The sequence below is a fragment of the Henningerozyma blattae genome, chromosome 3, assembly GCF_000315915.1.
Source record: "Henningerozyma blattae CBS 6284 chromosome 3, complete genome".
Taxonomy (NCBI): Eukaryota; Fungi; Ascomycota; class Saccharomycetes; order Saccharomycetales; family Saccharomycetaceae; genus Henningerozyma; species Henningerozyma blattae.
In genome coordinates, this window is record NC_020187.1 from 1,540,174 (window position 1) to 1,554,000 (window position 13,827).

General features: G+C 30.2%; 3 protein-coding genes across 3 annotated transcripts; 1 reads left to right on the plus strand and 2 right to left on the minus strand.

Moving 5' to 3' along the window:
- Window positions 1-4,837: 4,837 nt before the first annotated feature.
- On the minus strand, window positions 4,838-8,971 carry TBLA0C06400 (uncharacterized protein; the record flags this gene model as incomplete). Its single annotated transcript, XM_004179904.1, has 1 exon — window positions 4,838-8,971. One exon carries the CDS (start codon window positions 8,969-8,971, stop codon window positions 4,838-4,840), a length of 4,134 nt encoding a protein of 1,377 aa, XP_004179952.1.
- A 1,324-nt stretch (window positions 8,972-10,295) lies between these two features.
- Window positions 10,296-11,051, minus strand: RIM9 (Rim9p; the record flags this gene model as incomplete). Its single annotated transcript, XM_004179905.1, has 1 exon — window positions 10,296-11,051. One exon carries the CDS (start codon window positions 11,049-11,051, stop codon window positions 10,296-10,298), a length of 756 nt encoding a protein of 251 aa, XP_004179953.1.
- A 369-nt stretch (window positions 11,052-11,420) lies between these two features.
- On the plus strand, window positions 11,421-13,643 carry DHR2 (RNA helicase; the record flags this gene model as incomplete). The annotated part of the gene is made up of 1 exon (XM_004179906.1): window positions 11,421-13,643. The coding sequence occupies one exon, from the start codon at window positions 11,421-11,423 to the stop codon at window positions 13,641-13,643; it is 2,223 nt and encodes a 740-aa protein (XP_004179954.1).
- Window positions 13,644-13,827: the final 184 nt, after the last annotated feature.

The window sequence follows — 13,827 nt, forward strand, 5'->3', positions numbered from 1 at the left end:
AATGGATAAAAAAGTTTGTATTAGACAAAGATAGGTACCCAAAAAGTCTACCAAGAACCTCGATTGAACGAATACAGCGTGCTCGGGAAATAATTGCAGTTATAGGCTACGATGTGGAAAGCCACGAATGCTACTGCAAGATGAAAGATGTTGATCCCACTCTAACCTGTACATACTCGTTAGAGGAATTTAATAAGTTAACAAGCTCAAAGAAATCATCGTTGTTAAACAATTTCAATACGCTTGTGAATACAAATTAAAGAGGGGAAGATGTTGTAGACGAGATTGACTTTATACTCATCTACAAGTTGCTAACTAGAAATTATACATAACACTGAGCAACTGCTAGTTGCATACTTGTGTGCTGGAATATGATTATATCATTTTCTATTAAGTGGTAAAACACTTTTTATCACCTGACTTATTGTTTAAAATGTGTTTTTTCTTTTATATCGAAAAACACTATTTAAGAAATATATTCATTTTAGTTATAGTATTTACTATATATGTCTAAATAAAATAATCGTCTTTACATCTTAAACACTGTATAACAATGTCTAACTCTCTTGAATCCCAGTAGAATTACACAGAATAAGATAAGTAAGTTATAGTTATAAGAATAATCAGGGTTATAGTCATCTGTAAAATACTAGCCAGATCACTATATAATAGGAATTTTGATTTTATATCTAAATAATAAAGAGTGTTTTGAAAAAACTAAAAATGATTGTGGTATGCTATGGAATTCCTTTTTTATTTTCACATGTCAGACTACAATCTATTTAATTATCAATAAAGAATATGTTCCTAGATAAAAAAAACATATTGTAAGAGCTCTTATTGATTATTCATTTAATACTAAAGGACTATATGTGAATGAAAAACTACATCTTATTATTAGCTTATAACTAATTATACTGTATCTGAAGACATTTTATTGCGTTAATTCAATTCTATATGAATGTATTGATTAAACCAACCTAATATTCAGATGATTCGGGATGCTTAAAAAATAGATATATGGTTATGCTTATTAATGTTCCACATTTGATAGAAGTACTTATGAGTGTAAATAATACTAAACTTTCAAGTGTTTTATTCGATAGAATATTATAGTATTACGTTAATTTCACATGCAATATATCATTATAAATGTATAATTGATTCCAAGTAAAATAAATTTTAATTACGTATCGTATTTAACTTGAAGAAAACCATTTCTAGATAATTCAAACACTAAAGCAAGGGTTCAAATCAGGCAAATGCTAAACACTATAGGGGAATTCTTTGTAGATTAAAACTTCTCTTTGAGAAATTTTCACTGACAGGTTGTTGTGTTTTTTTTCAATTTGCGGAGTTTTGGCTGTGGGAATCTAGTGCGGCATATTGCTGGCGCGAGAGATTCGCTGTAAAACTTCGCACTGATCATCGATGACAGCAAATAATACGCAATGAGTGAAAAATATTTGATATAAAAGAGAAGCAAGAACCTTGGTTTTTGGAAAAATTATATTTGAAGTTTAGTTTTATTGTAAAGAATAAGATATCATCAACAAAATAACACAAAATCCTCTAATATCAATGTCTTCAACTAATACTTCAAACTGTAACAACTGTCTAGATTGCCAATGCAATGTCTGTGAATGTTCAACATGTGAATGTTCTCAATGCCCAGGAAAATTATGTAAATGCATAGATTGCAAATGCACAGATTGCAAATGTTCTGAAAAGAACAATAATAACTGTGGATGTTCAGAAAAGCCAAAAAACAATTGTGAATGCTCTGAGGTAAAAACCAATTGTGAATGCTCTAGAAGAAAAAAAACAGTTAGTGAAATTGACTCAGCTGAAAAGAGTACTGCCTGCAAATGTAATGGCAGTAAAGATTCAAGTTGTGCATGCCAAGATTGCTCCTGTGCTCCAGCTAAATGCGGCTCTTGCTCTCCATGCAAGTGTGAAGAATGCAAATGTCCTACAAAGAAGGGATGCTCATGCTAATTTTTTCAAACATTTCTAACTTTCGATCTAATTCTGCATTCATTATCACAACATACCAAACAGCGATTCTAAACTGTATTATTTTTTTATCTAGCATATATACATACCAAGTGTATATTTTCAATATATTTAAAATTTTTATTCTTATTTATAAAAATTACTCTCAAAGTCTAGTAAAAATCGATTTAGTTGTACACTATATCTTGCTCATATTATCAGTTACAATTATTATAAAGAAGAAAAAACGAATATATTCATTTTTGTATTGTAAAATGTACCTGATATTGTGCACCCTGCAAGAATTTTAAAAGTTGAAAAAGATTTAATCAAAAAAATAATATTAAGAAGCTTTATCAACAAATGGGACAAATTTAGACCAAGTGGAATTACCGCCAACACTTTTTCTAACTCAGTAATGAAAGCTAACAACTCTTCCCTATTTTCTTATGATCTTTAAATTACAAGAAGATCAATAAATAAATTAGATAGCAATAATTTCGGTTCTTTGTATAAAAATTGAGAGCTGTACTAAGATCAAGCGTTATATATATTTATAGTGCTATATAATCTCGTAACCAAATATAAACATTGACTATCACCTGTATCAAGCCATCTACGTATTTTAACATAATATATGTCAAATAATTAGTTCTCAATACAAGTATATGGATATATTAAATAAAAATATTTCATAGTAAAGATGGTAATAACTGTCAAGTTCAAGAAGTGATTATGGTTCTATGATTACAATTCAACAATTATAGAGTTCATTTTCAATTTCTATCTTGGAAATATATAATAGTACTTGCATGTTTACGAGCCTTGGCATTAATGACTCATTAATTTATTTCATATCTGGCTTTAATTACATGCATTGATATGTTTGGTATTGTTTATGGTTTATAGTAGCGATATCGGAGATCGATAAGGCTCAATCAGTGGGTATAGGTGCTGATTTTTTGTAATTGGGTTAGTGACGTTGGATCCAAGAAGTTAATTCTTGGTTCTATGTCAACATCAACAACATGTGACATAGTGATACTGTCAGTACACTGTGTCAAGGGTTAGGAGCTTACAAGCCCTAACTAAATCAGAGATGTTCGTGTCAACATGTTGCGACGCGTAAACTCGCTTGTATATAAAGCGATGCCCATGAGGCATCTATATAGAATTACACAGAATAAGATAAGTAAGTTATAGTTATAAGAATACTCAGGGTTATAGTTATCTGTAAAATACTAGCCAGATCACTATATAATAGTACTGGGATTCAAAAGAGTTAGACATTGCTATACAGTGTTTAAGATGTAAAGACGATTATTTTATTTAGACATATATAGTAAATACTATAACTAAAATGAATATATTTCTTAAATAGTGTTTTTCGATATAAAAAGAAAAAACACATTTTAAACAATAAGTCAGGTGATAAAAAGTGTTTTACCACTTAATAGAAAATGATATAATCATATTCCAGCAGAAATAATTGTTCTTGGAAATCCATCGTAAGTAAAAATGAAACGATAAAATAGATCTAAAATATCAGCTGAACCTACAATGTTCTGTGTAGCTATAAAAACTAACTCTTTTCAAAAACCAATCCACTACGACTATACTTATATGAAAGATAGTGGAAAATCCAGTAACAAATTGAAATATCCAACGGCTTCAATACGCTATCTTTATTAGGATGAGACTTCTTCATGAATTGGCATTGCAGGCAACCTTTTAGATACAAACAAATATTGATTGTCATAGAAGGCCAACAATAGTGTAAACACATCTTGAGTATAGTGGTAACTTCACTAAAATAAACACTATATTGGATACTATTATGGTTTATTTTCTATAATTCTGTACGTCAAATTCATCATATATAAAAGCAACCACAATAGCAATAGCTACCTAATCCTTCGTCTATAATTTTTTTTTTGCAATGACACCATCAAACAATCCTTAGAATCATTCTACACTATTCTCTATATTTTATCTCTTCTTTATTTAAATAAATATTAACTATTTGTTTGAGTCAATCTCATCACTGCCACTGAGTTATTGTTTTCCCTCTACTAATAACTTATCATAGTAGCTGCTCTTACTTTTGACACTAATATTTTCTCATCTTTTTCTACTTATCTCCTACTTTCTTTCTTGACTTATAATAGATACTTTTATTTCAAACTAGATAAAAGAGATAGATATAAAATAATCCGAATTTTGTTTGATGGTTTCAAAAAAATAATAAAATAGATCGAGAGTGTAGATAAGATTAGGTTATATGCTTAATAAGGTTAAGAATAAACTACTTGGCTCCATACCAATACTATTCATTCACTATAATAGAACAAATTTTTTTTTCATTCAATAGTTTTTATAAACCACTGTTAACTTGGAATATGTTGGATATTTATGTTATTTATACATAAAGCAGTAAATATACTGTTCCAGGATAAAAGGGAATACAACGTTAATATATGTTGCAAATAAACTTCCCTCCCCCCCCCCCCTCCGATTGGATAATTCATTTATCAAAAAAATTGAGTATATCATGTAAATACTATAGAGTATATAGATAGCTGAAGAGTCAGAAAACACTTGTGAAGGTTAACTAGAGAAAGCCTGTTCATCTGTAATATGACGATAAATTGTCATCTCTTGCCCAGTTCAAAATGTATAGGAAAAAAAAGCACTAATGTATTATTATACTAAATATCTAAAATCGTTTCAGCTGAATAATATTCTAATATTAAGTTTTTCTTATTTAATATGTATCGAGTTATCTTATATGAGTCCCATATATCTTGATACAATAAGTTTATCTATCTATCAATTAAACTATCTAAAAAAAATTATCCGAGGTAATACCAGCTCTTTTACACATACTATGAAATACAGGATTATTATCTAAAAGACTCTTTGGGGTATCCAAACCAATAATTTTCCCATTCTCTAATACCAAAATACGGTCATAATTCAGTATAGTATCCAATCTATGTGCTACGCAAAGTACTGTACGTCCTTTAAATGCTTCTGCTACCAATCGTTGCACATGGGCATCGGTAGCTGCATCTACAGCTGCAGTAGCTTCATCCAATACTAATATTGAACTATTTCTTATCAAAGCACGTGCTAGGGCAAGAACTTGTCTTTCGCCAACAGAAAAATTACATCCATTTTCTTCCACGTCTTGGTCCAATCTAAATTTACCAACTAAACCATTATCAGCGTCAGTATCAATGCCCTCCGTACTCTCATTTCCAGTTTTATTAAACTTACCAACTGTACATCTCATTAAAGCATTCTTCAATACATCATCGTCATATTCACCAAACGGATCTAAATTATGACGAACGCTACCTTGAAACAACACAGGATCTTGTGGAATAATTGCCAATCTACTACGTAATGCAGTTAAGTTTAATTTCGATACATCGACATCATCAATCATAACTCTTCCACTTTCAACTTCTCGTAATCTATACAATGCACCTAATACAGTAGATTTACCAGCACCAGTACGACCACATATCCCAACACGTTCCCCTGCTGCAATTTTCAAAGTGAACTTATCAAGTACGGCAGGCAATCCATCACGATGTGTATACCTTACATTTTCAAATTTGATTTCACCATTTTCTGGCCAAGTTTTACTTGGTACCTCTTCACCATGGCTTGCTTCTTGTGGTAACTCTGTTGCATAAGTCACTAATCTTTCAACACTATTCATATCATTTTCTGTTTGTGTAACCATTGTTAATGTATTATTTAATAAATCAGGAATTAATAAAACATAACTCAAAACAACACCTGTACTTGCTCCAGATAAATTAAACACTTTTGTCACACATAATAATGATACAATAAGTGTAAAACTAATACCTACTAAATTAATCACAATATTGATCCATCTTTGAACTGCAGTATATAAATAACTTGCCTCATTTGTCTTATCAATCAAATAATCCAATTTATAACTAAATCTTTCTTCAGCACCATATGCACGGATAGTGTCTACACCCCCTAATACATCATTTAAATGATTATAAATAAATGATCTTTGTACAGCTTCTAAACGTTTAATTTCTCTGGCACTGCTTTGATAATGTGAACATGCAACAAATAAAATAAGTCCCAAGCCAGGAATTGCAATGGCAAACCATGGTAAGTAAATAATACATAATACTGAAATACCAACAATAGTGCATGCTTGATATACTACAAACCTTAAATTGTCAAGTATTTGATTATCCAAACTCTCTGTGTCCTTGGTAAATCGATTCATTATTCTACCCATCGGTGTGCTTTCCATAAACCACATTGGCGAATGGATCACTCTGTTTACAGCTTGTAAATTTAAACTTTTTGAAGCTCTTAATCCAATATAACATAATAATGAAAATTGTCCAGTTAAGAACACAATAGATCCAAAAACGAAAAAGGAATACATCCCCATATAAAATGAAGTGGTACGGTGTGCAAACTTCATCTCACTCCAATAGGATAACCAAACAGATGAAAATAATGAACAAAATGTGGTACTAATGACAAAGATTAAATATAAAGGAGTATTAATAAACCACCATTTACCTGTACCTGCTTTGATATATTCCCAATAAACCCACCATGTAATATTATTGTAAGCACGTTCTTCTTTTGTCGTTAATTGGGAGGGCTCCAAATTTTCTGATATAGTTGTTTCTGTTTTTTCATTTTTATCTTTTATTACTTCCTCTTTTTCTTGTATTTCTTCTTGTAATTTAGCATATTGCATCAAGTTTATCAAAGTCTCATTAGTTTTGATCAAATCTTCATAACGGCCCATATCAAACTTCCCATCATTTCCAAGAACAATTAATTGATCAGCTTTTCCAATCAATGATAACTGATGTGTAGCAAGAACTCGGGTCTTATTTTTCAAACCTTCCATCAAACATTCCTTCATAATCGATTGGCCCACACGTGAGTCCACTGCACTTAAAATATCATCAAATAAGTAAATATCTTTTTCTTTATATAAACTTCTTGCTAAATTAATTCTTGATTTTTGACCACCTGACAATGTCACCCCACGCTCACCAATTTCTGTCATATCATATGCAGATAATTTCTCCAAATCTTCCTCTAAAGAACACATTCGAATAACACGTTTGAATTTTGATTCATCATACTTACTTCCAAATAAAATATTATCTCTTACCGTAGTGTTTTGAATCCATGGATAACCGCAAGACACTAAACTTCCATCAACCTCTAATTCACCTTCATTTCCATACTGTGGCATCAATCCACATATGGCATTCAACAAAGATGTCTTCCCGCTACCAATTGGCCCAACAATTATTATTAATTCACCTTTCATAATTTCAAAATTTAAATCATGAAATCCAGAAAATTCTTTCTCCTCATTATTATCCTTTTCTTCAGTATCCCACCTAAATGAGCAATGAGAAGCCTTAATAGCAACCGTATTATCTCCATATATTTCAGAGTTAGTTTCCCTTATTATTCTTGTTTCTTTGGATTCTTCAGCTTCCAAAAACTCTTGGAAACGATCTAAACTAGTCACAATATCTATAGCTGTACCTAAGGATAATGGGATATAAAAACTTAGAAGACTCAATATCTTAAATAATGACAATGATGAAAAAATCGTAGCAGCGTTCTTTAATCCACCATGAATCTTAAACAGGGCTAGAAATGTCATTAAAGAACAAATATTAGGTAACGAAAACGTTACAGAGAAGATGACATTTTTTAAAATCTCCATTCTTGTTAATTTACTAGTTTCCAAACTTCTAATTTTTTTAATACTTTTCTCATATGCTTGTTCCCAACAATATAACTTTACCATCTTAATATTATTTAAGACTTCTCTTAGTATCGAGACTCTTTGATCTGTCACTTGATTGATATTTAATCTCATCTTCATAACAATTCCAAACAAGAATATAACGACAATGATAGTAACAAAGAATAAACCAACCCCTGACATCGCTATTCCTCCTAAATTCTTAATCAGTAACCCTAAACAAATCCCAATGATTACAGGATATGCAAACATAAACTGTTGAAAACAAACAGAATATTCTATACGATTTACATCTACTGTAGCAAATGTATTAATCTTACCATTCGTAAATTTTTTTTGAGAATCTGTCGATAATTTTGTTGTCTTATTTAAAATAGCTTTCAAAAGAACTGATCTCACTTGAATACCTGTGATTTGTGATAAATAGTAAGAATGATTGAAAAAAAATGCTAACCATGTTAAAAGTAATGTTGAACCAATACAATATCCAATACCCGCATTTACTTTCATTGATGTATCATACCCTCTTTGTTCTACAAAATTTGTTAAGTTTTTTGTTAACCAAGGATTAAATGCTGGTGCTGCATTCCCTAATATTACAAATACAACAGAAAAAAAGCAATTCCATTTAAAAGTTTTTACTAAAGTAATTAAGAGTGTGAATCTCTTCAACTTGACACCTTCTTTAATCTCTTCTTCAGTGGCATCAGGGTTTTTTTTCAAAAATTCATTCTTAGATTTTTCTATGGCTTTATTCCAATAAGTTTGGAATCGTTCATATATTGTCTCTGATGACATTGACTTATTAGTAATATATAAATCATTTGGTTGAATTGTTCTCTTATACCCAGTTGTTAGAATTGGCCAAACCCACCAAAAGAAAAGTTTTGACACAATATTAGCCCTTTCAATAGGATATATTGTTCTTTCATCAATATTTTGCGGCAGTGAAGGTATTTCTCTAGAATGTAAGAAATAGAATAATCTTTTTTGAGGATAAACAGTTGATTGGGTTAATTTTTCAATATCATCTGAATTTAAAAAAGTTTCTGGTCTGGAACGATCAAGTTTGTTTGAGAAATTACTAATATTGTCTTGTAATTCAAATGAAGACTTAGAATCGACCGTTGTACTGGTGATAGAAGCTTGAAGTTTGTCTTCCATATTATAATTATTAGCAATAAAATGCTAAAAAAAAATACAGTGTTATTTAAACAAAATATAAGCCAAAAGCAGAGATTATATAAAATAAAAAAGCTATTAGCAATACTGTCTAAGCACAATACTGATGTAACTATATACTAGCACTTTCAAGATATAAGAAAAAAAGAAAGAAAATAACTTAAATGATTGATACGAATAGTTTCAACAATCAGCGGTTATTTATATAATATACAAAAAAAAAAAAAAAATTAGTCACATTTTATGCAAAATAATTACTTTTCAACTGATACAGCCTTATGAATAAAGGCTTTATGAGATGAGCTTCTTTACTAGGCATTTTTCAGCCAAATTCTCCACGGAACAAAATAACAGTAGGTCACGTGTTGTGTCATTTCTAAATATAGGAACTTCTCCATAAAATCTTTCTTTCCGAACGTTCCGTCTCTGGACCCTCTTAATTCTTGTTCCACGGAATTTGAGACTTGTCTATTTTTGGGATGAAAATACGGAATTACAAAACCTCTTCGGAACAATAAAATATTCTCGGAACAATAAAATATTCTCGGAACAATAAAATATTCTCGGAACCAGTGAGGCTGTAGGTTCAAATCGAAAGGACCCTTTTGAAACCTGGATAAATTTAGCAATTTTCCGGAGAAAGATCGAATTCATGGAAAATAACCTTTTTGATTACAATTGATATATATATTTATATCAATAGCAGTAAAAGAGTTGGAAGGTATATAACGATAGGAGCATGAAATACATTTGTACCATCTAATTGTTTTCCTTAAATATTAAATCACTCAGTATTGTAATAAAAGAAAAACCATTAGATAATGTGGCTTAATGCATAAATAATAATTTTCGTAATTAATATTTCCTCGCACCGAATTACAGCATCTTGTTTAGCTGAGTAAACTTTGTTCCCTTATTATATTTAGAGGTCCCAATACAGATTGTCATTATTTGCCATCTCTTATATTGTGCAAATTTAAACTGCTTTTTCTATAAAGTTTTTAGAATACTGAATATTACTTTTTTAGGTACAAATAAATTACAGTATTCTAAAATTTTTATTGGAATAATCATTACTACCTCATACAAAATTCTTGGAGAATATAATGACTAGTCATGTAACAGAACCAGAAATTAAAAAGAAACATAGTCGTGTCATGTTTTTATTGTACAGATTAATAGTTCAATTTACAATAAGGAGTATACACGTCTGTTTTTCTTTGAGATATATCAAAATGAAATATTGAAGACTGTCTTAAATTATCAATTAATGAGTGCATTCAATGATTATTTCTTTACTTTCAAATTACTCCATTTCTAGTGTAACTGTATCATGTCTGACTAGCGGTACCCCTACAGTAATTCCATCATCATTTTTAAAATAATCGTTCTCATCTGAGTTCTTATTTGTACTATCCTTAACATTATCCGCCATTGAGTATATTTCTACATTGTAAAATTTATTATGTTCATCATCTCTCATTCGACTTTCCATCTCATATTTCCTTATTATTGCTGTTCTTCTCATCAACCATAAATTTGACGAACAAATAGCATAAATAATGGGACAACTTAGATTAATCCAACCTAGCCAACTTAAAGAGGAAAAGAAAATTAATATATCAACCAAAAAACTTAATAATGAAAAGATATAGCAAAATACACAAATAATGCCTAATAGTAAAATATAAGTTGTGGAATAGTAGAAATGTTTGATAGGTATAAATAAAATAAACATGAAAATAGAAATAATTGCCGATATTGAGTGTACAACTAATAAACGTGAAACAGCTTTATCGGTGTTTGATGGGATTTGAATGTATTCATCCCATACGGTTGAATTGGTTTCATAACCTAATTTAATGTCACTACAAAACCATTTATTAGAAGGAGGTGTCCTTACACACCACCCATATACCCCAAATGTAATTCCTCGGTATGAAGATAGCCAAAAACGATGCGTTACTGGCACTGTGATATTTGACAATATTTGCAGAACCATACCATATGTTATCGCAATTATCATAAAGATGATTTTATAATTTCTATTAATTCCAAACATTGATATGAAGTTCCAATTTATAAAAGTTTATCGTTCATTGATAATTTATATTTAACGTTATTTTTTTCAGTTTAATCTGTAAATAAGTATTCGAACGTTATAAATTTGGTTAATTTCAAGGGTACATATATTCTTACTCAAATACAGAGATTTAAAATGAATTCAAAATTATATCTTAATCGGTAAGCAGTTTTCATTTTTACAGAGAAAACTCCGTCGGTAAATGGAAAAAAAAAAAAAAATAGATGGATATATATATGATGAGATGAAACTTATAATGTAATCTTAAATGATGAGTTTTCCTAATTGCAAGGAAATATAGAAGTAACAGTTAAAATAGTTATTTTTTTACTTTATTGTTATATTATTATGCAATCAAAAAATGTTTCAAAAAAGCAATTCAAAAATGCCAATAACAACGTAAGAAAAACTAATCCATTTAAAAGAAACTCGAGCAATGCTAACGCCAACAAATTTGAAAAAAAAATAGTAGAGTTCAGAGATTCCCAAGATTTAGATGGCTATGATGATGAGGATGAAATATATGTGAAAAAATCGTCTGTTGGCGATCTTAAAAGAAAAGCAGCAGATCTGTTGAAAACCAGATCTACTCTGACAGTTTACAAAAACAAAGATGAAATTATGAAATATATTGAAAATTGTCAGGTAACTGTTTTGATTGGTGAAACAGGTTCCGGTAAATCCACCCAAATTCCTCAATTTCTATTAGAGTCAAACAAATCTAAGAATAAAAAAGATAGCTTTTCGATTGCCGTTACACAACCCCGTCGTGTTGCTGCTATTAATTTAGCAAATCGTGTAGCTCAAGAATTCGGTTGTAATATAGGTGATCAGGTTGGTTATTCGGTTAGATTTGATAATAAAACATCTTCAAGAACTAACTTAAAATATTTAACAGATGGTATGTTATTAAGAGAATTAATGATTGATAAACAATTAAAAGATTATAATGTAGTGATAATTGATGAAGCTCATGAAAGAACTGTTTTAACTGATTTAATATTGGGTTTCCTGAAATCTTTAATAATGGGGCCACGTCCAGACTTAAAAATTATTGTTATGTCAGCCACTTTACAAGCTGAAAAATTTAGTGAGTTTTTTAATAATGCTCCAATTTTATTTGTAGAAGGTCGTAAATTTCCTGTTACTCAATATTATTTAAAGGCTGCATCAGATGATATTGTCGATAGTATTATTAGATGTTGTGTTCAAATTAATCAAGGTGAACCGATTGGTGATATTCTTTGTTTTTTACCAGGTCAAGAAGAAATTGATAAAGCAGTAACAATTGTTAATAAAATTAGTGAACTTGTGGCTTCAAGCTCCGAACATCGAGTACCTTCTATGGTGGCCTATCCATTGTATGCAGCATTACCTCCTTCAAAGCAGGCTCAAGTCTTTTTACCAATAAAAGGATTCAAAAGAAAGATTGTTTTTAGTACTAATATTGCGGAAACTTCTGTCACCATATCAGGTGTAAAATATGTTGTTGATTCAGGTTTACGTAAAGTAAAAGTTTGGAGACATCAATTGGGGTTGGCAACATTATTGACAGTTCCAATTTCACAAGCCAGTGCAATGCAACGAACGGGTCGTGCGGGTAGAGAAACTGCAGGTAAGTCTTACAGATTGTATCGTGAAAATGATTTTGAAAGTCTACCACTTCAAACAGAACCAGAAATCGCAAGATCAGATGTTACATCACCAGTTTTGTTTTTAAAGAGATCAGGAGTTCATGATATTGTAAATTGGACTTGGTTTGAAAATCCGGGAAAATCTTCATTGGTAATGGGTTTACAAGAGTTATACCAATTAGGTGCGTTAGACGATAGTGGTAAAATTACTAAGCGAGGTGAACAAATGGCACTATTACCATTAGCACCACATTTAAGTAGCGTTCTAATATCTGCAAGTGAAACCGATTGTTTGAATGAAGTTATTGATATTGTTGCCTGCTTAAGTGTTGAGAATTTATTACTAAACCCTTTACCAGAACAAAGAGACGAAGTGAATGAAAATCGAATAACTTTATGCAACAATGGTAAGAAATATGGTGATCTAATTATGCTAAAGGAACTGTTCAATATTTATTTTTATGAATTAGATACAATTCAAGACGATAAAAACATTGAGAGAAGTAATTGGTGTAAAGATTTATGTATTTCATATCGTGGTTTTAAAAATGTTGTAAAAGTTAGAGAACAATTGAGAATGTATTGCAGGAAATTATTTAACAATAGTAATAACATCACAGAAGATGAAGCTAAAACAATGGACCTTGATAATGAAAAAATTGCAAAAATTCTAAAATGTTTCTTAATTGGATTTTCTAAAAATACTGCAATTGGTATGCCTGATAGATCATATCGTACAGTCACAACTGGTGAGGCTATTAGTGTTCACCCCTCTTCCTTGTTGTTTTTAAATAAAAATTGTCCTGGTATAATGTACACCGAATATGTCTTCACAACTAAAGGTTATGCTAGAAACGTTAGTAGAATTGAACTTTCATGGTTACAAGAGATTGTGACTATTGGAAATGTAACATCTAAAGAAAGAGTATCAAAATAGGACAGTCAAGAAAGATGAAGTAATAATGGTTCTGACTCATTAATCATATGTCTTCAACACATTGAATTTGTAATATTGTATACTACAGTTTTATAGAATAGATTGAATTTTTAATTAGCATTAATATATAAATATATATATTTGAAAAAAAAACAATTTCAAGTAATTCTATCATTTTCTGTAC